At 45.5% G+C, this 27,937-nt stretch overlaps 1 protein-coding gene across 4 annotated transcripts; it reads right to left on the bottom strand.

Moving 5' to 3' along the window:
• Positions 1-3,583: 3,583 nt before the first annotated feature.
• Positions 3,584-27,847, bottom strand: NSUN6 (NOP2/Sun RNA methyltransferase 6). 4 transcript variants are annotated; one of them, XM_069729524.1, is made up of 13 exons: positions 27,783-27,847; positions 27,516-27,693; positions 25,712-25,822; positions 24,389-24,544; positions 22,052-22,131; positions 20,754-20,863; positions 20,167-20,320; positions 16,562-16,643; positions 14,416-14,535; positions 8,338-8,482; positions 7,161-7,312; positions 4,405-4,530; positions 3,584-4,134 (listed from the first exon to the last, which is right to left on the bottom strand). In XM_069729524.1, the coding sequence occupies exons 3-13, from the start codon at positions 25,784-25,786 to the stop codon at positions 3,937-3,939; spliced, it is 1,398 nt and encodes a 465-aa protein (XP_069585625.1). In that variant the 5' UTR covers positions 25,787-25,822; positions 27,516-27,693; positions 27,783-27,847; the 3' UTR covers positions 3,584-3,936. The 4 variants fall into 4 exon arrangements, with proteins under 4 accessions (XP_069585625.1, XP_069585626.1, XP_069585628.1 ...); XM_069729525.1 differs by lacking the exon at positions 27,783-27,847 and having other exon boundaries at positions 27,656-27,769; XM_069729527.1 differs by lacking the exon at positions 27,783-27,847 and having other exon boundaries at positions 22,052-22,128; positions 27,516-27,654.
• Positions 27,848-27,937: the final 90 nt, after the last annotated feature.

A 27,937-nucleotide genomic window follows, 5' to 3' on the forward strand; every position in this document is an offset into this window, starting at 1 on the left:
GCGCGTCACTTCTTTTTAGAGTTTTTTTTCAGCGTTTTTTTCACCCGTTGAAATGAAACGCAGGTATCAGATTTTGCTGCGTTTTTTTGTGCCGAAACCTGATTCTATAGAATTTTTTTTCCAATATTAAACTTTATCAGCATACACAAGAGACAAATCTAGCATGCCAAAACCGCAGCAAAAACGCTCACAAAAAAAAAAAAACGCAAGAAATCCTGTTTTTTTTTTCCCTGCATCTTCTTTCCTGCCAAAAGATCAGGTTTTGCTGCAGAAAAAAAAAAAAAACCACTGAAAAAATGTGTAGTGTGAACTTAACCTTACAGTCCTTGAAAATCCGATGCCATCCAAGCATTTAATTTTTTTTTTTCACAGATTTTTCCACGGACCCATAGACTTGCACTGCCGATTTTGATTCGACAGTCGGCTCAATAATCAGACATGACTCCGAGATTTTCTGTAGATCAATCGATCGGGGGAAAAATATATCAGACTTGTGCACAACCCCATAGGATATCATAATTACAAGTGCTATCTGTGAAAACTCGTACGAGAAAATCAGAGCCGCGAATGAGCCCTTGAAAAGATGCCCCACAAGTGTTATTTCAAGGGGAAGACGAATCCTTCCCATCACAGACATAAGAGGAGGGCGGCCACGTCTTACAAGGGTGGCAGGACGATGTCTCGTTGTGCTGATGATATAAGTTCCATCATTACAATGACACAATACACATATAAATAATATAACGCAGGAGATCTCCGTTAGCTAAAAGCCTCAATAAACAGACGCCAGCCCTCCCTTGTCAAATGCCCTGGAGCACGCCCTAATCTTATTCCACTAATGCAATGTCTGTCATTTGTTTTATCCTTCATATCTAGAATCAATTAACTTCCCAAGGACTTCATCACCTTGTGTAGTTTCTCCGATGGTCATTCTGCCCTTCATACACTAATTTCCATCTACGAAGAAAAATATAAAATGATGTCGTCGGTAGATTTCCTGTACGGCAGTGTTCCCCACATTCATCTGGATGTAACATACTAATTAATAGGACGAGATGACCAGTATTTATTGGTATGTAAAGACGCTGCGGAGACACCATCACGTGTTTCTCGACGCAAGCAGTGAATAGCCAGGCCTTTCCCCGGGAAGGAACAACGAAGGGCAGCATAAAGGCTATAAAGGCCTTTTTACTAGGCACTGCTCCTAATAGCCAGATTCCTACTCCACACTGATGAGGGGCAAAAACCCCGAAACAGCTGTCTGTGGATGGATACCATGCTTGGCATAGGTGGCTTTCCTTCATAGGATGCTGCCCTTCCCGTGGTTGTTCCTTCCCGGGGAAAGGCCTGGCTATTCACTGCTTGCGTCGAGAAACACGTGATGGTGTCTCCGCAGCTTCTTTACATGCATCTGCATATTTCCCATAAGGGATGGGGGCAGTGTTCTGGAATCACTGCGTTGAGAAACACGTGATGGTGTCTCCGCGGTGTTGGATGTTTTGGTCTCCCCGAGGCCAATCATCTGTGCCTTTACAGTATTTATTGGTAGACATTGGAACAAAAAGTCCTCGCGATTCTGCACCATTTTACTGTAAGGATGTTTTTTTTCTGTTAGATTCCATAAAAAAATATATATTTTTTGCTTCAATGCACAGTGGACGTCCCAAGGTACTCTCTTCTAAAAAGTATTGCCCCTTATGGAGGTGTCTCCATGCATGGAGATCGAGGTGCATCGAGATGAAGGCGTCTCCATGCATGGTGATGGAGGTGTCTCCATGCATGGATATCTAGGTGCATGGAGATGGAGGTGTCTCCATGCATGGAGATCGAGGTGCATCGAGATGAAGGTGTCTCCATGCATGGTGATGGAGGTGTCTCCATGCATGGATATCTAGGTGCATGGAGATGGAGGTGTCTCCATGCATGGATATCTAGGTGCATGGAGATGGAGGTGTCTCCATGCATGGAGATCGAGGTGCATCGAGATGAAGGTGTCTCCATGCATGGAGATGGAGGTGTCTCCATGCATGGAGATGGAGGTGTCTCCATGCATGAAGATCTAGGTGCATGGAGATGGAGGTGTCTCCATGCATGGAGATGGAGGCGTCTCCATGCATGGAGATGGAGGTGTCTCCATGCATGGAGATGGAGGTGTCTCCATGCATGGAGATGGAGGTGTCTCCATGCATGGAGATGGAGGTGTCTCCATGCATGGAGATGGAGGTGTCTCCATGCATGAAGATCTAGGTGCATGGAGATGGAGGTGTCTCCATGCATGGAGATGGAGGTGTCTCCATGCATGGAGATGGAGGGGTCTCGATGCATGAAGATCTAGGTGCATGGAGATGGAGGTGTCTCCATGCATGGAGATGGAGGTGTCTCCATGCATGGAGATGGAGGTGTCTCCATGCATGGAGATGGAGGTGTCTCCATGCATGGAGATGGAGGTGTCTCCATGCATGGAGATGGAGGTGTCTCCATGCATGAAGATCTAGGTGCATGGAGATGGAGGTGTCTCCATGCATGGAGATCTAGGTGCATGGAGATAGAGGTGTCTCCATGCATGGAGATGGAGGGGTCTCGATGCATGAAGATCTAGGTGCATGGAGATGGAGGTGTCTCTATGCATGGAGATCATCTCCACAAGGGGTAATTCTTTTAGAAGAGAGTACCATGGGATGTCCACTGAGCAATCCAAAACTAAGAAGTTATCCAAGCTCTGGCCATGAATCCTTCCTTTGTTCCGTCCCTCTTGTTGTTTGCCCTGGGCATGTATGAACACAGTTATATATATGGCCAAATGAGCAGCTTCCTGTTAATGGGACTGGGTGTTTGACTCCTGGAAATGGCTATGATATGCTCAGGCTAGTGATTATGCCCCCCGAATCATAAAGCGAGGATGAACCTTCCCGTTTCAACATCATTTCCTTTTTAGAATTCTACGATTACATATATAGGTCATTAGTTACTTCTGGTTTGTAAACACCTGAGGAAGCAGCTGGTTCGGCTCTGAAACGCGTAGTCCCATTAAAGATTTTTTTATTTCATCTATTTGGAATCTCCCTGTGGCTTCACAGGAGAACCATGATGGCAGTGCCCGGGGTATTCAGCAGGCCGCCCACCAGCCGTGGCAGACCATTGGATTCCATGATAACGGGGAGTTAGGTAAAGCTGATGGGTGCCCTAATGGATGCTAGACCAGGATTGCCCTGGTAGTCTTTACCTAGCTCCCCGTGATCATGGGGTCCCGATGGTCTGCCATGGCTGGTGGGAGACCTGCTAAATACCCCGGTCACTGCCATCGAGGTGCTCCTGTGAAGCCCTGCTACAGCTGTGGCATTCAGGTGGTTAACCAGTAGTGACTGGAGCTAGGTCTGGTCGCTGCTGGTGACATATCACACCAGTCTCTTGCTCTGTTAGATGCGGGCTCAGCTCCTGAGCCGCCTGTAAATACCTGAGGGAAGGGGGTTAGAATCAGCACAAAATGCGGTCCCTAGGAACATTATGTGAAACCAGAAAACTCCTTTTAAGAGTGCGGAGGTTCCGGGGGTAACATCACAGCTGTAAAAGTATGAGACAACTGTATAGAAAAAGCCGTTTATTGCTTTCGCAGGCGGCACAAGGTACGAGAACAGGATTTTGGCTGGCAATGTACACAATGGATGTGTATATAAAACATGAATTAAGCTTTGCCCTTGATAAATCCCCCGGACGCCCTTTATTAATGTGCAGCGGCCCCATAAAGCCCTCAGTAATTCCTTCAACCTGCGGACGCTGTAGTGGCGGATTGCAAAATGAACAGCTGGCAGACTGTCTGCTTCTATGGCAACAGGGATATTCATTTGTTGTCGTGGTAACGCTGATCCACCGCCTGAAGAGTGCGCCTGCATCCTCCACGCTGCACGGGCGCAGCAACAAAAAAAAAAAAAAAAAAAATCAGCGGTTTTTGACAAATTTTGCAATAAAGAAACCGATTGTGTCCGTGTTTGCTGGCAGAGTCCAATCTTTATCTTCACAGGTCTCATCGCAGAGGTCCAACAGGACGGCGAGGGATGGATCGAACCTCTGCAGGAGCTGCAGCTGATCGGGGGGCAATCCGGCGCCCGCCATACCAGCTCCTCCGATATGTGGGCACTGTGGGAAGATAATGATATGATGTGATAAGCAGTGCCAGATCTACCTGGCAGCCGCTGATCTCCACAGGTTCTCGATGCTAAATTTGCTTTTTTTTTTCTGTTGGGTTCATACAAATTGGAGACATAAGAACATGAAATATAAAGCGGAAAAAAAGCAGGAACCGAGCGCTGACCGACGGGTCTACAAGTCTGGAGCTTTTCCTGCATTTCCTGTAAACAATTTGGAATAAATCGGGTTTTCTCCTCCATGCAATGAATGTCCTGTTACCTGCGCCTGAAGCTGGAGGCAGGGAAAGGTCTTTAGGGCCCAGGCCACCTGTTCCTCATTTTCGGATAACGTTATGGTACACGTGCTGTACACCAGTGTGCCCCCCGGCTTTAATAGTGACACCGCCTGGAAAACACAGTCAATGAACTAAAGTGAAGCCGTGAAATTAATCACCAAGATATATTAATTTCCTCAAATTATATTGTACATTAAAAATTCTTTGATGGTCCATTGGGACGCCCCTTATATGAGCCGATGGGAAGTGCTGCTTACAAGCATCAGGATCTGACCAGGATAGAACACTACATTCCAGTCCAGTTGCATCATTCACTTCTTTGTCATCTTCCCTCTGGTGCCATCTTTCGTCCGGCGCCTTGGGGGGTGGGCGGCATCTTCCGTCCGGCACCAGCGGGTGGGCAGCATCTTCTGTCCGGCGCCAGGGGGTGGGAGGCATCTTCCGTCTGGCACCAGCGGGTGGGCAGCATCTTCTGTCCGGCGCCAGGGGGTGGGAGGCATCTTCCGTCTGGCACCAGCGGGTGGGCAGCATCTTCTGTCCGGCGCCAGGGGGTGGGAGGCATCTTCCGTCCGGCACCAGCGGGTGGGCAGCATCTTCTGTCCGGCACCAGGGGGTGGGAGGCATCTTCCGTCCGGCACCAGCGGGTGGGCAGCATCTTCTGTCCGGCGCCAGGGGGTGGGAGGCATCTTCCGTCTGGCACCAGCGGGTGGGCAGCATCTTCTGTCCGGCACCAGGGGGTGGGAGGCATCTTCCGTCCGGCACCAGCGGGTGGGCAGCATCTTCTGTCCGGCACCAGGGGGTGGGAGGCATCTTCCGTCCGGCACCAGGGGGTGGGAGGCATCTTCCGTCCGGCGCCAGCGGGTGGGCGGCATCTTCTGTCCGGCGCCAGGGGGTGGGAGGCATCTTCCGTCTGGCACCAGCGGGTGGGCAGCATCTTCTGTCCGGCACCAGGGGGTGGGAGGCATCTTCCGTCCGGCACCAGCGGGTGGGCAGCATCTTCTGTCCGGCACCAGGGGGTGGGAGGCATCTTCCGTCCGGCACCAGGGGGTGGGAGGCATCTTCCGTCCGGCGCCAGCGGGTGGGCGGCATCTTCTGTCCGGCGCCAGGGGGTGGGAGGCATCTTCCGTCTGGCGCCAGCGGGTGGGCGGCATCTTCTGTCCGGCGCCAGGGGGTGGGCGGCATCTTCCCTCCGACGCCAGTGGGTGGGAGGCATCTTCCCTCCGGCGCCAAGGGTTGGGCAGCATCTTCCCTCCGGCACCAGGGGGTGGGAGGCATCTTCCCTCCGGCGCCAGGGGGTGGGAGGCATCTTCCCTCCGGCGCCAGGGGTGGGCAGCATCTTCCCTCCGGCGCCAGGGGGTGGGAGGCATCTTCCCTCCGGCGCCAGGGGGTGGGAGGCATCTTCCCTCCGGCGCCAGGGGGTGGGAGGCATCTTCCCTCCGGCGCCAGGGGGTGGGAGGCATCTTCCCTCCGGCGCCAAGGGTTGGGCGGCATCTTCCCTCCGGCGCCAGGGGGTGGGCGGCATCTTCCCTCCGGCGCCAAGGGTTGGGCGGCATCTTCCCTCCGGCGCCAGGGGGTGGGCGGCATCTTCCCTCCGGCGCCAGGGGGTGGGCGGCATCTTCCCTCCGGCGCCAGGGGGTGGGCGGCATCTTCCCTCCGGCGCCAGGGGGTGGGCGGCATCTTCCCTCCGGCGCCAGGGGGTGGGCGGCATCTTCCCTCTGGCGCCAGGGGGTGGGCGGCATCTTCCCTCCGGCGCCAGGGGGTGGGCGGCATCTTCCCTCCGGCGCCAGGGGGTGGGCGGCATCTTCCCTCTGGCGCCAGGGGGTGGGCGGCATCTTCCCTCTGGCGCCAGGGGGTGGGCGGCATCTTCCCTCCGGCGCCAGAGGATATATGGATTCTCTGACTAGGAATTCCAATGGCGGCAGAATGTTTCGGCAGCGTTGCTGGTGTAGGATGATGCAAAGGACAAAGTTCTCTGCACTAAACCTTTAATGTGATGCATAAAACTAGAAGTTTGGGGAAAGCATTTCCTTTTCCTGTTTTCTTTATGTATATTAATCTCTGTTTTTCCACTGAGATACAGCCTGATGAAGACACTAGTTCAGTGCTGAAACGTGTACTTTGATACGTGACAATAAAAGTTTCTTGCATAGACCTTTGTGCCTTGCATCATTCTACACCAGCAGCGCAGTCCGGAGCGTCCTGCCTTCATTGGGATTCCTACTACATACATGCCCAGGTGAGAAGGATCCTTCTACTTCTCTAATATACCGATCAGATGTTATTAGTGTCACCGGCAGCCAGAGGTAAATCACCGAACAGAGTTGCGCTTCATTCAAAGTTACAAGCAGTCCCTGCCAGAGTGGGGTCAGATAACCACTGATTAGATATTGATGACCCAATCCTAAAGCTCGGTAATCAATAGGATATGTCTAGAGGATCCCTTTGAGGGTGATTCAAGGGGGTAGGGGGGGGGGTGGAGAATCAGCAAATTTTAGATCAACATTCTCAGGGCCCCCGACTGATGATTTTGGGGGAGAGAAGAATTAGAAAAGCCCAATCCTTTGGATGCTCCAGGAGATCCTAAAAGCTCTTCATAGAAAACATGGGCATGTAATATCTATGTATGAGGGAGACGGGAGAGATCGTGGTCATCTGAGGCATATGAGCACCACGGATGATCGGTACACGAGACCGGCCACTGGAGACCATAGTCATAGAGAGGATATTTATGGGGACTCACCGCACTGAACAGTTTACGTTGTAGAGGCTGGTAAGACGTCAATTCCTTCAGTGATAAAGTACCAGCCATATTAGGTCTTTGTCCCATTCCACTACATGGGGCGTCTAAGAGTACACGATCAAAGGACTCGGGAGGAAATGGAGGACCTGCACCTGGAAGAACACAAATACAACAGGAGTAACGGATTGGGGGTGGATTTTTTAACACTCATTTAGGACTTCTGGGGGTCTTAAGCTATTGGCCCATCTATGACCCCAGGACTAAGCTTGGGGTACTGAATTCGGCTTCCATGTCTGGCGATGTGTTACCAGAGCTGTCCTTCAAACACGTAACATCAAAGTGCTCTAGGTCAGGAAACCCACTTTCATCCATCCTACTAGAGGATTCTGTGGAGTAAGTCCCATGTTCGGGACCCTGGACTAATAGTCAGTACAAAGTATGGCTACCAAGAGCGTCTTTCCATCTGGAGACCCCGGCACGTCTGTGCATTACATGGACCACCAAATGACTTCAATAGAAACGGTGCAATGCACAATTCACCCTTGGAGGAGCACTGGGGAAATTAAAGAGGTTGTCCACAACTGGAGGAGATCTCCAGGTTAGTCACTTCATGACCTCTTCTAAAATAGACACCTTGGATCCTCCCCCCCCCCCCGCAGCGGCGGCGATCTAACAATGTCGGTGCCGGTGTTCCTGGAGAGTGACTTTTTGTGTCACGTTCCGGCTGCAGCCAACGAACAGCCGCTGTTTGGCTGCAGCTCAACAATATTCCACCAGGACAGACGTTCGCTCTGGCAAAATAGTAAAGTCCGTGCCTAAGTAGTTATCATCGGCAGCAGGCGACACAAGAAGTCATGTCAGCCACCGATATTGCTGAAACGGCACAAGGCGGGTAGACGCTGGTTCAGTCCTGAATTGATTATTCTGGGGATGTCCAGTAGTGGATAACCTGTTTAACTACTTACTAACAGTTTCCCTCACATATTACTGCTCATTCGTAGGTGTCCCAACAGAACAAGACCATGCTGTCAGCTTATCACTGAGGACCTGACGAAAACAGACACCCAGAGAAGATGAAGGACCTACATGATGAGGAGAACCCAAAATCACAGCTAGTAGGTGAAGAAGGCGGCCATATTGGCAAGAAGATCTAATATTTACACCAATCGCGGCTTACCTTCAGCATGGTCACTTGTGCCCTGCGTCACGGCCTTGGTGCTATTGAAACAATATGTCCGGATGCTGTGGAGCTTTAGGACAGATGCATTTTGCTTTATTTTCTCCACTTTCTTGGCTATTTTCTCTATTGCAATAACTTCTCCCTAACAAATAAACAGTCATCTTTACATTTCCTTAAAGATTTGGATTTTTTTTAATGCTTTTTTTTATGTTTGGCTTTGTGAAAAACACAGGTAGAGTTTTTATGTACCGTATGTACTCGAGTGTAAGCCGAGATTGCCAGCTCATTTTTTTAGGCTGAAAGTGCCCCTCTCGGCTTATAGTCGAGTCATTGTCCCGGGGTGGGGGGGCGGCAGGAGTCGGCAGCATCATACTCACCCCCTCCTGGCGCGGTCTCTGCACGTCTCTGCTTCTCAGATGGTCTCGGGCGCCGGCAGCTCTTCCTGTGTTCAGCGGTCACGTGGTACCTCTCATTAAAGTAATGAATATGCACGCGACTACTCCCATAGGCGTGAAGTGCATAGTCATCACTTTAACCCCTTAGAGACCCTGCCTTTTTCTTTTTTGCGTTTTTGTTTTTCGCTCCCCTTCTTCCCAGAGCCATAACTTTTTTATTTTTCCGTCAGTATGGCCATATGAGGGCTTATTTTCTTGCGGGACGAGTTGTACTTTTGAACAACACCATTGGTTTTACCATGTCGTGTACTAGAAAGTGGGTAAAAAATTCCAAGTGTGTTGGAATTGCAAAAAAAAGTGCAATCCCACAACTGTTTTTTGTTTGGCACCAAAGTCCATAGACACCAAACATGTTTAGGTTATTTTTTATCTAAGTGGTGAAAAAAAATTCCAAACTTTGCTAAAAAAAATTGCGAAATTTTACAATACCCGTAGCGTCTCCATTTTTTGTGATCTGGGGTCAGGTGAGGGTTTATTTTTTGCGTGCCGAGCTGACGTTTTTAATTATACCATTTTGGTGCAGATACATTCTTTTGATCGCCCGTTATTACATTTTAATACAATGTCGCAACGACCAAAAAAACGTAATTCTGGCGTTTCGGATTTTTTTCCTCGCTACGCTGTTTAGCGATCAGGTTAATGCTTTTTTTTTTTATTGATAGATCGGGCGATTATGAACGCGGCGATACCAAATATGTGTAAGCTTAATTTTTTTTATTGTTTTATTTTGAATGGGGTGAAAGGGGTGTGATCTAAACTTTTATTTTTTTAATATTTTTTTTTTTAACATTTTTTTTTTGTACTTTTGCCATGCTTCAATAGCCTCCATGGGAGGCTAGAAGGTGGCATAGCCTGATCAGCTCTGCTACATAGCAGCGATGCTTATATCGCCCCTATGTAGTAGAAATGCAGCATTGCTATGAGCGCTGACCACAGGGTGGTGCTCACAGCAATCTGGCATCAACAACCATAGAGGTTTTCAGGAGACCTCTGGTTGTTATGCCAATGCACCGATGACCCCCGATCACGTGACGGGGTCAGTGCTTGTTAAATGCCGCTGTCAGCGTTTGACAGCGGCATTTAACTAGTTAATAGCGGTGGGTGGATCGTGATTCCACCTGCCACTATTGTAGGCACATGTCAGCCGTACAAAACAGCTGACATGTCCAGGCTTGGATGTGGGCTCACCGCCGGAGCCCGCATGAAAGGAAGAGATGCGACCTCCGATGTACTAATACGGCGGAGGTCGCGAAGGGGTTAATGAGCGGTACCATGTGACCGCTCAGCACTGGAATGAGCTGCTGCCCCGAGACAACAGAGAAGCAAGGAAATGCAGAGACCACGCCAGGAGGGCAAGTATGACGGGGGAGGATGAGCCATGCGTTATTCACCTGTCCCCGCTCCACCGCCGGGCTGTGTCTTCCGCGTCCTCTGGCTGTGATATTCAGGTTCTCTGCCTGAACAGTCACTGCAGAGAGATGAAAAAGACACAGCCGCGCGGCGGTGCAATGGCGACATATGTATATCACAAGTGCCGGGGGCCTGAGCCAGTGGCGACACCGGCACCTGGCCCCCATAGCATGCCGTGTCCCGCCTGCTTAGGACACCGGCACCTGGCCCCCAGCAACGAGAGGAGAGCATGTCATTTTTTTTATTTTTTTTTTTAATTGCAGCAGCAGCAGCATATGGGGCATATTATTCTATGGTGCCTCTTATGGAGCCATCTGTTGTGAATTCTGCTTTTAGGCTCCCTCCGGTGGTTGTAGGTGGTAATGCAGTTGTCCCTGGCCTGCAGTCCTGGACAGGTGTATCTGCTGATTGCCATTCTGACTGGGGTATTTAGGTTTGCAGGACTCATTAGTCCTTGCCAGTTGTCAATGTTTCTTGGGAAGTGTTGGATCTCTGTCTGGCTTCTCCTGCTTAGCTGCCAATTCAGCAAAGATAAGTGTCTGTTTCTTTTTCTATGGCACACAAGCTGTGTGCTTGTTTTTTGATAGTATTCCTGCTCTGAGTGTAGGAGTCTCTGGAGTTGCAGATATACGTTCCACGTCTTTAGTTAGATGGAGGAATTTTTTGTATAATCTGCTGTGGATATTTTTGGAAGGGTTTTAATACTGACCGCACAGAACTCTGTCCTATCCTTTCCTATTTTAGCTAGAGCGGCCTCTTGTGCTAAATCCTGTTTTCTGCCTGTGTTTGTCTTTCCTCTCCTACTCACAGCCAATATTTGTGGGGGGCTGCCTATCCTTTGGGGTTCTGCTCTGAGGCAAGATAGTATTCCTATTTCCATCTTTAGGGGTATTTAGTCCTCCGGCTGTGACGAGGTGTCTAGGGCTTGTTAGGTACACCCCACGGCTACTTCTAGTTGCGGTGTTAAGATCAGGATTTGCGGTCAGTACAGTACCACCTACTCCAGTGAAAGTTTTCATGCTGCTCCAAGGTCACCGGATCATAACAGCCATCATTAACCTTTGTGCAGCATTATATGGGGCATATTTTAATATGGAGCATCTTATGGGGCCATAATCAGCATTTGTGCAGCATTATATGGGGCGTATTTTGTATGGACCATTATATGGGGCCCATCATGAACTCTATGGAGCATTATATGGGGCTCCTGATTCAATATGGATATTCAAAAACACTTAACCTACTGATGTCTCAATTAATTTTACTTTTATTGGTATCTTTTTACTTTTGACATTTACCGGTAGCTGCTGCATTTCCCATCCTAGGTTTATACTCGAGTCATTAAGTTTTCTCAGTTTTTTGTGGAAAAATTAGGGGGGGGGGGGGGGGTCGGCTTATACTCGGGTCGGCTTATACTCGAGTATTGAGTACTCGAGCTTTTTTTTGTGCCATTTTTTTAATATATATATATTATATATATATATATATATATATATATATATATATATATATATATATATAATAATTTCGCTGCACTTGGTATATTTTGGCCCCCACACTTTTCAGTCCGTTATATGGTAAAATAAATGGTGTCTTTCAAAACTACAACTCGCTCTGGAAAAAAATAAAAAATAATTTTCTTGGAAAAAGGGAGGAAAAAAAAACCAAAACAAAAAAAACCAAAACCCTGCAACAGTGAAAACTGTAGGCGTCCTTACGAGGCTAAGTTTCAAAGCGAGTTTTAGGCTATGTTCACACGTTGCGTTTTTACAGCAGCAACACACACACACACAAACTCAGCATCACCAGGCTATTTAATGCCAAGAGAGCAGGTTTTTCCCGCCAAGAAAAAAAAAAAAAAAAAAAAAAAACACAACATGTGAACATAGCCTTAGAGGTTAGAATAAAAGTGAACCCATAAACCAGTTCCTGACTGCAAATGGTTAACGGTCTCACCCCAGTCGGCAAATACGGCACATTTACCTCATTACCGGCCCAGCCGAGGAGACGCGACGTGGATGAAATGAATACGGCAGAACAATGCCGCCACGCTGTGCTATCCAGGAAAATGCTAATTGCTGTTTTTCATAAGGATTTAATCATCACAAATAAACTCCGCTAATTAGTTAGTGAGCAGCTTTTCCAAACCGCAGGGATCGCGGGGAGAAACGGAGGTATATTTAGACAAATTACTCCATTAGTCTGGGAACATTCTCCTGGATTTATTCTGCGAGTGTAAAACCGAGAATACATTATATATCCCGCACTATATGGACCAGTAAAAGCCAGCAGAATATTGGGTTCTGATAGGGGAGCAGAGGATGGGGGAAAAAAAAAAAAAGGAGGTACAAGTGTTTTTTTTTTTACCATATCGAGATGCGTCACACTTTTTTTGACACAAGAGCGCAGTCAGGTGAAATGGCGGCATAACTGCGCTGTGAAGATACGGCTCTACTGGTGGCACTGGGAGAGCAGGTGCCATTATACGAGTCACTCCCAGAGGACCAATAGGGTTACAGTATATTGGGGAATGGCCGGAGGCAACCCGTGACACCTCCTGTTTATTTGAATTTATTATCTGAAAAGCAAACATCCTGCAGGGAACAAAAGGGGTTAATCTCAGACTGATCAATTCAATTTTTGTATGAGAAACTGTTGGAGGTGGGGCTTAGCCAAGGGGAGGGGCCTAATGGAGAAGAAAGGGGAGAGGATCCTTCTGCAGCCAGATGTCTTACAAACACATGGAGGACAGCGAGAACAAGGGTGGATGGATTTCCTGGGACACAAGATTTTTTAAAAAAAAAATTAACTTCACCAGTAATTGAAATGAAAGATGGGCTTTAACAAAAGCATGGAACTAAAGGGAGGAAGAGCCGGGATGTTTTTAGATTTTACTTTTTTGTGTATTTCCTTTATTTATCATAGTTTTAACCTATTCCCGACACAAGATAAATTGACATTTCCAGTGTATTGCGTCGGCTCAGGCGCTGAGCCCGTTCCTTACATGGTGGGTCCCAGCTGTGCTATACAGTCAGCACCTGTGTCTAAGCAGCGGATGGGCTGGGTATGATCACCGCTATTTAACCACTTAAATGCTGACATTATCGATTGACAACAGAATTTAGGAGGCACAGTGATCGATCTGCAGTATACACAACAAGTGATCAAAAGATTGCATGGTCAGGTCATGTAAAAGGACAAAGGAAAAGAAAAAAGTTAAAAAAAAAAAAAAAAAAAAAAAGCCCTCCTTTCCATTGCTAAAAAAAATGAAATATTAAAACACTTAAAAATAAGCACATTTGGTCTCCCGGAGTCTGTAAGAATCTGCTCTATGAAAATATACAATTAATGCAATGTTCAAAACAGGGAAAAAAAAGGCAAAGCACCAGATTTGCCGTATTTTTGGTTTGTACACCTTTCTCCAAACAAACGCAATAAAAAAAAAAAAAAAAAAAATGTAACCCCCTCCAACCATGTTTGTCATTGGATTCCATTTTTATGGCATTCTAACACCAATTGCAGAATTGTGGGTTTTTTCACTGCGTCACCAGATTTGGAGTGGAGTGGTTTCCCGTTTTCAGTATATGATAATTCAAAACTGCAACTTGTCCAAAAAAAACAAAACAAAAAAACAATCACTCATATGACAATACTGACAAAAACAATAAATATTTATAAAAAGAAGTTTGGGCTCTTGGAAAAAAGGTTGGAAGTACAAAAGCTAAAAAAAAAAAAAAAATCAAAAGAAAATTTTCCAAACGAGAAGGGATTAAAGAGCATCTGTCTGGTATCCAAATGTTTGTTTTAGCAATAACTTGTGTTCCTTGTAAAATGACAATTCTGGATAATCTTTTATGAGTTGCGTCATTTCAGTTGCTCCTCGTGGGTGTTACCTGCTGGTGGGTGTGTCCCTACACAGTCTGACACTGTCCAATCAGTGCGGCCAATAACAGCCTATGTGGGGACACGCCCCTTTAGTATAGAGTCTGGTAACAGTCCGCTGTTAATTTTCATAAACAGTTCTATAAGGAATAAATAAGGATCTGCAGAATGCGGAGTTCTGGGAAGAGATGATCCACAATGACTATATTAGGGGGAAGAGAAGTATTTACTATAGCAGACATGTCAGGAGCCACGGCGAGTCCTGCAGGGATTAATATCCTCCCCTTACATAGGTTACAATAATAACCCTATCATACGTCCGGATTACCTGGTCATTCATGAGAGTGGCGATGTGAGTGGTCTTCCCTCCAGGAGCGGCGCACATATCCAACACCCGTTCACCAGGTTGGGGATCTAAAACATGGCTGACCACAGCAGACGGTAAATTCTATGAATACAAATAAATATTAATAAAAATTACCCAAATTAGTCGCTGTTCTTTACTTCATTACCCATTAGTACATGTGATTATATACCCTTACTAATTAGATAAGCATTCCCCGCCCACACTCGGCACTCCCCGCCCACACTCGGCACTCCCCGCCCACACTCGGCACTCCCCGCCCACACTCGGCACTCCCCGCCAGCACTCGGCACTCCCCGCCAGCACTCGGCACTCCCCGCCCGCAGGCTTCTGGTAAATGCAGAGTATCCTCTCTAGCCATCTAAAGTAATCTAGTATATGTTAGAGGGGGAGGAGGGAGATGCTGCTGCAATTTCACTCTCTTACAATGGAGGGGCCACAGAAGTAGGGAGACGTCTGATTGGCTGGACTGTATAACACAGCACTAGGATGATCCATGAGGGTCCATAGGCTATATTCACACTTTGCGGATTTTGCTGCGGATCCGCAGCGGATTTGACCGCTGTGGATCCGCAGCAGTTTCCCATGAGTTTACATTTCAATGTAAACCTATGGGAAACAAAAAACGCTGTGCACATACTGCAGAAAAATCCGCGCGGAAACGCTGCGGATTACATTCCGCAGCATGTCACTTCTTTTCTGCGGATTTTCACCTGCTCCAATAGAAAACTGCAGATGAAAATCCGCAGAAGAAAACGCAGTAAAAACCGCGATAAATCCGCAGTAAAAACCGCGATGGGTTTTCACTGCGGATTTTGCAATTCTGCTGCGGAAAAATCCGCAGTGGAATCTGCAGAGTGTGAACATAGCCTTACATGGAGGGGATATTCTGGTGCAGGCTGCATACACGAATGGAGAGTTATTTTCGGTACGCGTCCTTGCATCGCTCATGTTGGGTCCCCTGGCCTACCACCTTAAAGGGGCAGCATGAATCAGAGAGAGCAGTTCCTTTATTGTAACCATGTATGATGTACGTACATGGCTATATCATGCATTTAAAAGCCATCCATGGATGATGCCATAGAGATGACTAGTCCAAGAGGCAGGTCCGCGGTGGCTGGTTCCCTGCCCACTTCCCGAGACGGACAGGTCTCTCCCAATACACACACAGATAGGAAGAGAGCTGCCAGTCTAAGTGAGCGCGGCAGATAAAAAGCTGCAGTCAACGTGGGTCTCGGATTGGTCATCCAAGACATTTCCTGGCCAGTTTTTAAAGGATTCTTTTATTTTTTTAATTATAAGATGTTGCAGAATATCTGGCTGCAATAAGGGAGCCGGTCCCAAATTCCTGCTGCCCTTGGCTCGGGAAACATGAGTTAGCAGTCAGGTTCCAGTTTTTTTTTTTTTTTTCCTTCTGTCAGGAAAATAAAATGTAGCTAAAAATTTGCCTTAGAATGGTATTCCACATCTGGTAGTTTTTTTTTTTTTTTTAAATCTTTACATAAATGAATATATTTGAGGCTAAAAAAAAATAATTTTTTAAAGCAAAAATGTTGCAAATCTTCTGTTTTACAGGCTTTTTGTTTTCCTGCGCAATCAACTTTCATTTGTTCTGTGGTCATAAGTCGGCTAAGAGAAGCTCAGAAATAGATAAACCAAAGATACAAACGTTCCTTATTCGTTCATTGAAACGAGCTCACTGACAGATTCTCAGTTCTCTCATTCTGTAGCCAAGTATACAAAGTGCAACACGGAGACTGCAGGAGGCAAACGGTGCAATGTTTTTAATAAAACTCAATTACAAGAATGTGATTTTTTTTTTTTTAAAGCTAAAAATACGGGCATTTAATTAACGAAAAAAAAAAATGACCCCCAACAAGTGGACAACCCCCGCAAACAGTTAGTTATATAACTTGCCCACATCCCGGGTCCTGGCTACTTCACTGGCTACTTAGCTTCCCGTCCTGTGCTAAGCATTTCTGACCCTTAAAAACCCGTCATCCGCATTCTCCCCATACCTGGTTTTGGGGCTCAGTGTTTGTACCCTCCTTAATAAACATCCATGGAGTACGCACATATCTAAGGTCTCGTCAAAGCATGTGAGCCTTACCTGCAAGAAAATGTATCCTGGTAGAACGTTATCAAAAGACGGACTTAGGTACACCGGGTCAGTCATTCTGATGCCCTTTCCCCTATAAAGAGAAAAACACAGTGTCGACAGGTGACCTAAACATTTTTTTTTTTTTTTAAAGCAATTTAATTGTAAACTCATTTACATTTATGCAAATTTGTTGTTCAATTGCAGGTTAAAGATGTTGTTACAGCATAAAACTCAACATTCAGCCCAGATCCTGGAGAATTGGTCCCGGTACAATGTTCTTGGGGACCTTGGCCTCTGACCATTCATTTCTATGGGAGCCGACTTGGTAAATTTTCAGAGTTCTCATAGAAATTGATGGAAGTTGCTGTTGAAGCGCAGCCATCTTTCTATTCCTGAAAGCGCGCGCCGGGGCTCTGTTTGGGAGATTGATACGGTGCAAGTCGTGGGACCCCCCCCCCCACATCTATAAACCGTAAAAATGCCAGATGGGACAGAGGCATTTCGGTGGCACAATTCCAGTGGAGCGTCAGTTTTGGTGCTCATTGACCACCTGTGATGCGGTCGCAGGGTGTTGATGAATTGCCAGGGTAGCTTGTATGGGCTTCATAGGCGATCATTAATTAGATCATATTCTGCAATACTGAAGTAACTGCAGGTTCAAGTCCCATATGTGGATGAAAAAAAAAAAAATAATAAAAACTATATATATATATATATATATATATATATATATATATATATATATATATATATATATATATATATATATATATATATATATATATATATATACACACACATACATTTTTTTTAAAGAGTAAATATAAAAAAAAAATATATATATATTTTTAATATTGCTCCAGGTTTTTTTCCATATGAAAAAAAAAAAAAAAGCATATTTGTTATCTCGGAGCCATAAATGTCTAATGTATCAAAATCTAACATTTTTTAACCCATAAAAGTAAAAGAAAAACAACAATCACAGCAGCCAGAATTGTTGTTTTTCTGTCACTAAATGTCCTCCCAAAAAATATAAACACAGAGCGATGACCATTGGTACTATTAAAAACAACAGCCCGGCGCTCAAGAGACAACCCCTGGCATATCTCCATCAACTGAAAAAATAAATAAAAAAGTCACAAGCCTCCGAAAAGAGTCACTTTTTTTTATTTTATAAGTTTACAGTTTTTTTTAACCCACAGTTTTTGTGATTACATGGAAAAATAGTGTTCAGTTATTTTTACCGCACAATAAACGTAGTAAAATTGTATCTGGATATTTTTTTCCCACTTTGTAAAATAAAATAATGATGATAATCAAAAACAACAACTCTCTCCACAAATTAAAAAAAAAAAAACAAAAAAAAAAAACAAACAAAAATAAAAACCAGAATAATTTCTCTTGGTAGAAGAAAACAAAAAACTACAGCGCAAAAATGAAAATTAGGAAGGACAGGAGCTTCATCAGGATCCTGTACAGACAGACACCTTGCACCAGAAGAATAACATCCACCTGGAGTCCAGAGGAGCAGCTCCTTCTGGCACAGGTAGAGGGCAGTGTGGGACATGTAGTACCGCACAGCGGCACTAGTAGACAGCCAATCACAGGCACCGCAGGGGTTTCATAGAGAACAGTCAATGTTTATTTCTTCCAGTCATCACAGATCTGCACTGTCTGCCCTGCTCTGCTGTAAACGAGGATGACCCAAAACGATTGTGTGTTGAGATGTTTGCAACTTGAAAGATCGCCGATTATGTTAGGGCTAGAATAAAAATTAAAGAAGGGCGCCACCAACACCAGCCCTTGTTTGCTTCCACAATCCGGAGCATCTTTTCTTAGACCTCTATGTGGCGCCGCTCCCCTTTTATGCCTCCAAAAAATGTATAAATATAAGAAAGACTTGGTGTGACCAGTTAGGGTGGGCGTGTCCCTACACTGTGGACCTTATCCAATCAGGACGGCCGGTATCAGGTTCTGCGGATACACGCCCCTTAAATAGAATGTTGCCAATTCATTCCAAAACGTTCTAGGAGCAAAACACAGCGCTCCAGGAGGAAGAGGCCTCACACTTCTTAATCCGTGGGGAAGATAGGCAGTTAGTAAAATGAACACATCAGGAGCGGGCGACGTCTTCTTTTAGAACAATATGTAATTTGTACAATATCTGGAAAGCAGATCACCAACACGCGAGTCTGAGAAAACGCACGCAGAGGCGACGTCGCCTTCAGTAAATATACGCAGCTCACAGGGCATGACCGTGCAAAACTAGGGCAATATTTACATATATGTGGACGTGTCTGGTACTTATACCCGGGGACGTAAATCATGGAAAATGGAAAAGTAAAAGCAGGACATAGATGAAACAAATAAGGACAAAAATAGAATAAAAGGAAAGTTCCGCAGTTTGCTAACAGATTAGAAGTTTATCTTGTTTTCTCGTCTTCTTTGATCTTATCTATTTTTATTCCATTCTTGTCCAATGCTAAATTCAGATTTCTGCGAGGTTTCTGTTCCAGCACATCAGGGGAAGTGAGAAGAACCAGAACTCTCCCCAATTATCGCTGCTCCACTGACTCTAGAACAGTTTTCCTTTTTCTTCTGCTCCACTTTGTACCAACGTTATGCCGTCCGCTATTAATGGTGCAAATTTTCCAGGCAACTAACTGGACGTCTACCACTGATCTTCTCTGTGGGCGTCTGCCTTTTCTTCCCCAATACTGGCCAATCAAAACATGGCCACACCCACAGGTTCTAAGGTACACGCCCAGTTGCTTGAAGGGGAAATTTGCACTATCAAATAGTTTGGAATAAGTTTGGAACGGAGAGGCACAGAGAAAAAAGAAAAACTGTTCCTGAATCAGTGGCGCGGGGACAATTGGAGGAAGTACTCAGTATAAATTTAAAAAGCCAGTGAAAGTTCCACTTTAAGCAGCTGGAGTTTAATGTTCCAAACATTACCATGCTGGAACCTGGCATTGGGAGGAACAGTTTGTTATTAGTTTGTTCTGTCCTCTATTTCCTGCACCCAGTGCCCCAGGAATACTTATTTATTTTGCTCCCTAATGATTAGGCAACCAATTTTTTCACATGGGTATGTTTAGAACACTAAACCTCCTCTGAATAACGATATGACGTTGGCTTAACTTCCCGAAAACTGGTGACAGGTTCCCTTTAAGACCTCATATATTAATGCTCTGGCTCCTTGAGGTTTAAAGGGGTAGTCCCTAATTAGCAAATTACAGGATAGGTGAAAACTTTCTGATGCCTGGGACGCTCACAGATCCACAGAACAAGACTCTGACGTGCACCATGTGAATGAAGCAATGAGAACTCTCCATTCAATGTCTATGGGGCTGCCAGAAATCACAGAGTCCAGCATGCGGCTTTCTCTATCAGCCCCATAAAAATTAAATATAGAGGTCTAGCATCATCCTATTCAAATGTGGCACTTCGGAGTCCCGTCCTCAGGATCGGTGAAGGATCACTTCTTCAGTCGGCCATTAAAAAGGGAATACCGTAACTACTGACCACTCCATTTTTATTTCTAACCATCCACTGGCCGGCACTTTGCAGAACAGATGGCTTTTTCCAGTAATATTCCTACAATCGCTTACTTTATGGGGCTTTGTGAACAGAAGATTTCAGAACGACTCAGCTCCGCGATTCCGTTCCCGATGAAAACTTTGGCTCCGTCAAACTCGGTGGCGCCGCGCTTACACTTTCCCTCAATGTCAGAGTAAACAGAGACCTCGTCACCCTCCTTCATCCCTGCGACCAACAAAAAAAAATAAAATGATTTAGCGGGAACGTGTCATCAGAATATTACCTGGGGTTTAGATCAGGTTTTCATGTTAAATGTGTTTTTTTTGTTTTGTTTTTTTAAAAAGTGAAAATATTTTCATAAATTTTAATAATAATAATAATAATAATAATAATAATAATAAAAATATATATATATATATATATATATATATATATATATATATATATATATATATATATATATATATATATATATATATATATATATATATATAAATGTCTTTCGACTCCATCAATGGGCAGGATTATCACCAGTTCAGGCAAGGAGACATCATACCAGATGCAATAATGGGGTCTTGAAACATTTGGGGGCCCTGTAGAGACTGGAGATTTTATTATTTCTTTTTTTTTACCTGCTACCATTAGGCATTACTCTTACATTTGGAGGCAGACAGAATCCCAGCAGAGTAAACATGGGCTCCTCTGAGGACGGCATTTCCACACTGCGCACCGACAACTACTTGTACCGAATGTTGCTTCAATGTTCTCCTGCAGAAAACAGAAGAAATCCTGGTAAAACAGCTTATATACGTATCACGAAAACTGAACATAAAGAGGTGGTGTACAATTTAAAAAAATAAATAAATAAAATAATGGCTACTTTCTCCAAAAAAACAAACAAACAAAAACAGTGCCACATCTGTCCACAGGTTGCATTTGGTATTGCAGCTCAACTCCGTTCACTTCAATGGAACCAAGCTGCAATACCAGACACAACCTATGGACAGGGGTGGCGCTGTTTTCTGGAGGACAGCAGGTGAATTTTTCAAATTCTGTACAACCCAATATATGTGAAAAGTAGAGATTAGATAGAACAGGTGAACTATACCGCTGTAAATGTGTTAAAAGAAAAGTCCAACATTTTCAGCAGGTGAAGGATAGGAGTCCCAATTCCCAAAAGCCTCTCCCCCCTTCGGGCCGATAAGTACAGTATGATCGCCCTCAGATTACAATCACATGTCCAGCAGTGGTGTCAGAGGTGGGCTCAGGGGCTAAGCCCCCTCTACAAATCATGGATACTGGCTTTGTCATGTAGTTTAAATCCTACAGCACCTGCAATATCTAAACGGTGAGACATAGCGGAAGGGGCACGGTCACCCCATAATCCCCCCTATGCAGCATGGGTAAATGTGCCCCCACCTCCAAAAAAATAAATCAATTTGACTCACAATACAGCAACCAGGTCATTTGTACTGGACAGTAAACGGCGTAAAAACTCATAATAATGGTCCTGGGATCAAATCCCACCAAGGACGACAACTGAAAGGAGTTTGTATGTTCTCCCCGTGTTCCTCTGGGTTTCCTCCGGGTTCTCCAGTTTCCTCCCACACTCCAGAGATATACTGATAGGGAATTTAGACTGTGAGCCCCAATGGGAACAGCGATGATGTCTGTAAAGCGCCGCGGACTATGGTAGCGCTATATAAGCAATGCATAATAAATGAATGAATGGCGCACTTCTTTTCTCCGTTCCAGCCACTTGATTCTTATTGCACATTTTCAATTACCGTACATTACATTGTGAAGTGAACAGTGCTATTGCAATGTATTACTTTTCCTGTGGCTCATGGAAGGGTGGATGAAAAAGTGTGGGGGGGAAATCGCATTGGTAGGAAGGGGTTAAAGTGACATGAGCAGTTAGGAAAATCAATAATGTGAACAGAACTTCTCACTGACCTGGGTCCGATGGCGGGAATTAATAACAGGTCGTCAAGTTGAGGATGTTGATGAATCGGGAAGATGACGCTGGGGAACTGCTGTAAGGAAAGGCCACAAATATCAGGGGACAGATAGATAGAGTTGTGGCCAAAAGTATTGACACCCCTGCAATTCTGTCAGATAATACTCATGTTCTTCCTGAAAATGATTGCAAACACAAATTCTTTGTTATTATTATCTTCATTTACTTTGTCTTAAATGAAAAAAAACACAAAAAGAATTGTCCTAAAGCCAAATTGGATATAATTCCACACCAAACATAAAAAAGGGGGTGGACAAAAGTATTGGCACTGTTCGGAAAATCATGTGATGCTTCTCTAATTTGTGTAATTAACAGCACCTGTAACTTACCTGTGGCACCTAACAGGTGATGGCAATAACTAAATCACACTTGCAGCCAGTTGACATGGATTAAAGTTGACTCAACCTCTGTCCTGTGTCCTTGTGTCTACCACATTGAGCATGGAGAAAAGAAAGAAGACTAAAGAACTGTCTGAGGACTTGAGAAACCAAATTGTGAGGAAGCATGAGCAATCTCAAGACTACAAGTCCATCTCCAAAGACCTGAATGTTCCTGTGTCTACCGTGCACAGTGTCATCATGAAGTGTAAAGCCCATGGCACTGTGGCTAACCTCCCTAGATGTGGACGGAAAAGAAAAATTGACAAGAGATTTCAACGCAAGATTGTGCGGATGTTGGATAAAGAACCTCGACTAACATCCAAACAAGTTCTAGCTGCCCTGCAGTCCGAGGGTACAACAGTGTCAACCCGTACTATCCGTCGGCGTCTGAATGAAAAGGAACTGTATGGTAGGAGACCCAGGAAGACCCCACTTCTTACCCCGAGACATAAAAAAGCGAGGTTGGAGTTTGCCAAAACTTACCTGTAAAAGCCTAAAACGTTTTGGAAGAATGTTCTCTGGTCAGATGAGAGAAAAGTAGAGCTTTTTGGGCAAAGGCATCAACAGAGTTTACAGGAGAAAAAAAGAGGAATTCAAAGAAAAGAACACGGTCCCTACAGTCAAACATGGCGGAGGTTCCCTTATGTTTTGGGGGTGCTTTGCTGCCTCTGGCACTGGACTGCTTGACCGTGTGCATGGCATTAGGAAGTCTGAAGACTGCCAATAAATTTTGCAGCATAATGTAGGGCCCAGTGTGAGAAAGCTGGGTCTCCCTCAGAGGTCATGGGTCTTCCAGCAGGACAATGACCCAAAACACAATTCAAAAAGCACTAGAAAATGGTTTGAGAGAAAGCACTGGAGGCTTCTAAGGTGGCCAGCAATGAGTCCAGACCTGAATCCCATAGAACACCTGTGGAGAGATCTAAAAATGGCAGTTTGGAGAAGGCAGCCTTCAAATATCAGGGACCTGGAGCAGTTTGCCAAAGAAGAATGGTCTAAAATTCCAGCAGAGCATTGTAAGAAACTCATTGATGGTTACCGGAAGCGGTTGGTCGCAGTTATTTTGGCTAAAGGTTGTGCAACCACGTATTAGGCTGAGGGAGCCAATACTTTTGTCTGGCCCATTTTTGGAGTTTTGTGTGAAATGATCAATGTTTTGCTTTTTGCTTCATTCTCTTTTGTGTTTTTTAATTTAAGACAAATTAAATGAAGATAATACCAAAGAATTTGCGTTTGCAATCATTTTCAGGAAGAAACTGAGTATTATCTGACAGAATTGCAGGGGTGTCAATACTTTTGGCCACAACTGTAATAGATAGATAGATAGATAGATAGATAGATAGATAGATAGATATGACATAGATAATAGATAGATCGATAGATAGATAGATATGACATAGATAATAGATAGATAGATAGATAGATAGATAGATAGATAGATAGATATGACATAGATAATAGATAGATAGATAGATAGATAGATAGATAGATAGATAGATAGATAGATAGATAGATAGATAGATAGATATCCATATTTTTCAAAATGGCACAAGAGTTTCCAACTTTGACAACTTTTAAAAAGTGAGATGGGTCCTGGTGGATAAGTTCATCACAATTGATGCCAGACATATAGTGTGGGATGCATGGTGGGTGAAACGCGTAGGCGATCACCACCGATTTACGGAGCGATAGTCTGATACTGTCCAATCGGTGATGACGATGTCAGCGTGTATACAGACAGGAGGAACAGCAACGTTCAGCAGTCAATCCATTCCTACATTTCCAGGAGGAATAACCGAGGAGCGACAGATCGCAGAGATCTAAGGGAAGATGAACTTGGGATCTGGTCCAGCAGCGGATGGCGGCGGCGGCGGCGATGTGACAACGTCTCACCTTGCGGATTTCTTCCCCCAGAAGCTGCTTTGCGTTTTCTCTGGAGATCAGTCTGGTGTTTACACGGATGGTGGTAAAGGACGGAGGATGCGACAGGCGACGCTGCAGACACACAAACCTCCTCTCCGCTTCAGCGTCTCCCAACGCAGCCACGAGCTGCAGCACAACCATCGTTACAAAGAAAGACATAAGGATATAAATATATAAATTGCAAGATTATTGATTAAATAGTCTTGGAAAAAAAAGATTTATTAACGAAGCTGTTGCTTCTAGGGAATCTGTCAGCAGGTTTTTTTTTTGCTATGGAATCTGACAGCAGCATTAAAAGGTACTGGACCATCCTTTTCTACCCAGTGGGTTCTGATCCTGTGATTGTTCAGTGGTACTCCTGCCCCGAGCTGTAAGCCTGCCTCTGTTACGTCTGTATGTAGTCAGATGGACAGAAGAGCACGAGTGAAGAGAGAAACATTTGCCACTACCTCTTGTAATCCGGCTCGGTGCCTCTGCTGGGGGGGAGCCAGATTTCAATTGACAACACGTAAAAGAATTAATTGACACCTGGCGGTCATCACTTTGGAAGCACAGGGAACTTTTAGGCTATATTCACACTTTGCGGATTTTGCTGCGGATCCGCAGCGGATTTGACCGCTGCGGATCCGCAGCAGTTTCCCATGAGTTTACATTTCAATGTAAACCTATGGGAAACAAAAAACGCTGTGCACATGCTGCAGAAAAATCCGCGCGGAAACGCTGCGGATTACATTCCGCAGCATGTCACTTCTTTTCTGCGGATTTTCAGCTGCTCCAATAGAAAACTGCAGTTGAAAATCCGCAGAAGAAAACGCAGTAAAAACCGCGATGGGTTTTCACTGCGGATTTTGCAATTCCGCTGCGGAAAAATCCGCAGTGGAATCTGCAAAGTGTGCACATAGCCTGAAAGAGAATCCTTCAGAATGACTAGAATACATCACCCTCCCCAGGTCCAGCGCTGAGTCCCCATCGCTGCTCCTGATGTCTGCAGCGTTGATGTCACGTTCACAGCGCTGCGGACAATCAGTGAGCTCAGCAGATCATGCCATTAGCTCTGATAGACACTGGGCTCAGCAGCAGAGACACAGCGCTGGACCAGGTGAGGGTGAGTAATGCGTTGGTCAGTTTTTTTTTTCTTTCAACTGGAAGCTGGGGTTTTTCCCCTCCTTTAATCACATGGTGGGCTAGTGATCCATGACTGATGCACCAGCCTCTGGGGTCGCTTGGAGCCTCAAACACATGCGAGCAGGTATCACACCCAGCAATGTATATAGTGTGCATGCTGTCACCCACCTCGTTGTTGCAGTACACACTATGCAGGTAATTCTCCACTTCTGCCGTCAGACGAATCTTCGGGAAGAACGACATTTCACGCTAGAGATGCAATTAACTCCTGCAAGACAACTGCAATAACAAGGAGGCAATCATCAGCCTCGCGGAATTTCCCAATAGGACAGAACGCTCTCGCACGGCCTACACCTGCAGGCAAGAACTGAAAAATCAAGGGTCAAAGTGATATGCAAATAGGGCTGAAGAGCTATGGTAGATCTGAAGCCTCCGTCACTCCAGCTCTATTCCCCGTCTCCTGCTGTACGGACTGCTCCTCTGCCTGAACTCACCCAGCACAGAGGCCGTCTGGGTGCCACGCCAAGGGGGCACCGAAACCCGCTCATTTGCATATGGAATATAGAGTTTTCTAACTAATTAGAACAATGAGATGTATTCTGCTAATGTGATTTCTAAAGGGCAAAGTCCCCGAAATAACGGTTTAATTAGTTGAGTTTGCGTTTTCGGGGGTGACCGACTCGCTTTAAAGGGTTAAAGTCTCCTCCATTTTACTCGGCAGTCCCATGTAACAGTATATAGTCCACACTTATCGCCTGTCATATCGGGTCAGGAGACCCCTTCCTAGACACTGGTGTGAACCCTGCCTTACACAGCCGCCCCTCACCTGCAGAGCCGGCACCACACACCCGAACCCACCGAGGTCCCGATCTGCAGAGGAAGTTTAATTTGTGCAGCACATTATGCCGTGGATTTTAAGTGTAGAAATATGCAGCGAAAAGTTTTGCAAAGAGGAAAAGCGAGGAGAAGGTGCACTAAAATGTTCGGCCGCACCGAGCGCCTGTGCTTGGTGTGAACAGTCATTCTGTGCGGACCGTCCCTTTAAATTATTATTATTTATATAGCACCATTAACTCCATGGTGCTCTAACAATCTTAGCTTTCCTTCCTCTCCCCGGGACCAAGGCTGAGTCTGAGCCATTGCTTCCACTATGTTACTGTCTGCAATGTGACGTCAGCGCTGCAGACAATCACTGAGTAGACAGAATTTGCCGTTGAGCTCAGTGATTGGGTGCAGCGCTGTCAAAAGGATGACAACGCTGCAGACAATCACTGAGTAGACAGAATTTGCCGTTGAGCTCACTGATTGGCTGCAGCGCTGTCAATGTTACGTCAGCGCTGCAGACAATCACTGAGTAGACAGAATTTGCCATTGAGCTCACTGATTGGCTGCAGCGCTGTCAATGTGACGTAAGTGCTGCAGACAATCACTGAGTAGACAGAATTTGCCGTTGAGCTCACTGATTGGCTGCAGCGCTGTCAATGTGACGTCAGCGCTGCAGACAATAACAGACTTTGGGAAGAACAGCAGACTCAGAGTCGGACCCAGGGAGGGTGAGCAAAGCACTAGGTTTTTTAAAGTAAATTTCAGGCGGAGAACGAAAATTAGAAAAACATGGCCGCTTTCTTTATCAGCACAACCGGCAACCTTGGGTTGTAACCGATATTACATCTCAATCCCATTGACATGAATGGAACGGAGGTGCAATACCGTGAACAACCCATAGACAGGGAGGGGCGCTGTAACTGAAAAAAAAACAGCCATGTTTTCTAATTCTGGACTCCCCACAAAGAGAGGTCTTAGTATTTATGATCAGGACACAAGTGAAGCACAAAGCTGCCATTCTGCAGTCAATGTTGGGGTAATTGTGAGCAGACGGCACATACACACCCGACACTGGGACACACACAGTCCTGACTGCGGCCGGTACCGTCCCTGCACAGAACCTGCAGCTGCCCCAGACGCACAGTACCTGTGTACGGACACCGGAGAGGGTCAAACATCCGCAAACTGGCGAATCTCCCCACCCTGCCACCAGCCGAACCTGTGCTCGGGCGTCTTCTTAGCCGACATTAAAAAAGATAAAAGCGAAGAATTCTCATTGTAAAACACAGTAATCCTGAGGCGGCCATGACTCCGAAGACCAATCTCTGTGGGAAGACATAGAGGTGTGAAGAACCATAGAGAAGACAGAACTGCACGGTATTAGAGAAGTAAGCGTATCTACCACGCCCCTCACAGGTCACAGTTATCGCCCCAGTGTTCACATTCTCTTTGCGAGGCTTTCGCGGCCATCTTTGGTGTGGGCTGTTCCATAAACATTATATACAAGCTTCTGCAGCGAGGCATGTTGGGAGATGTAGTTTTAGTAGGCTATAGTTATGGTTCGTGAAC

Source organism: Ranitomeya imitator, chromosome 6 (genome assembly GCF_032444005.1).
Source record: "Ranitomeya imitator isolate aRanImi1 chromosome 6, aRanImi1.pri, whole genome shotgun sequence".
Lineage (NCBI taxonomy): Eukaryota > Metazoa > Chordata > Amphibia > Anura > Dendrobatidae > Ranitomeya > Ranitomeya imitator.

What these genes read in the sequence shown, in the direction of transcription:
- NSUN6 (XM_069729524.1), bottom strand. Translation starts at nt 25,786, where the DNA reads ATGTCGTTCTTCCCGAAGATTCGTCTGACGGCAGAAGTGGAGAATTAC. An exon ending in TGGGGGAAGAAATCCGCAAG is followed by an intron (nt 22,132 to 24,388) that starts GTGAGACGTTGT and finishes CTTTCCTTACAG; the next exon opens with CAGTTCCCCAGCGTCATCTT. An exon ending in CACAAGTGACCATGCTGAAG is followed by an intron (nt 7,313 to 8,337) that starts GTAAGCCGCGAT and finishes GTGTTCTTCCAG; the next exon opens with GTGCAGGTCCTCCATTTCCT.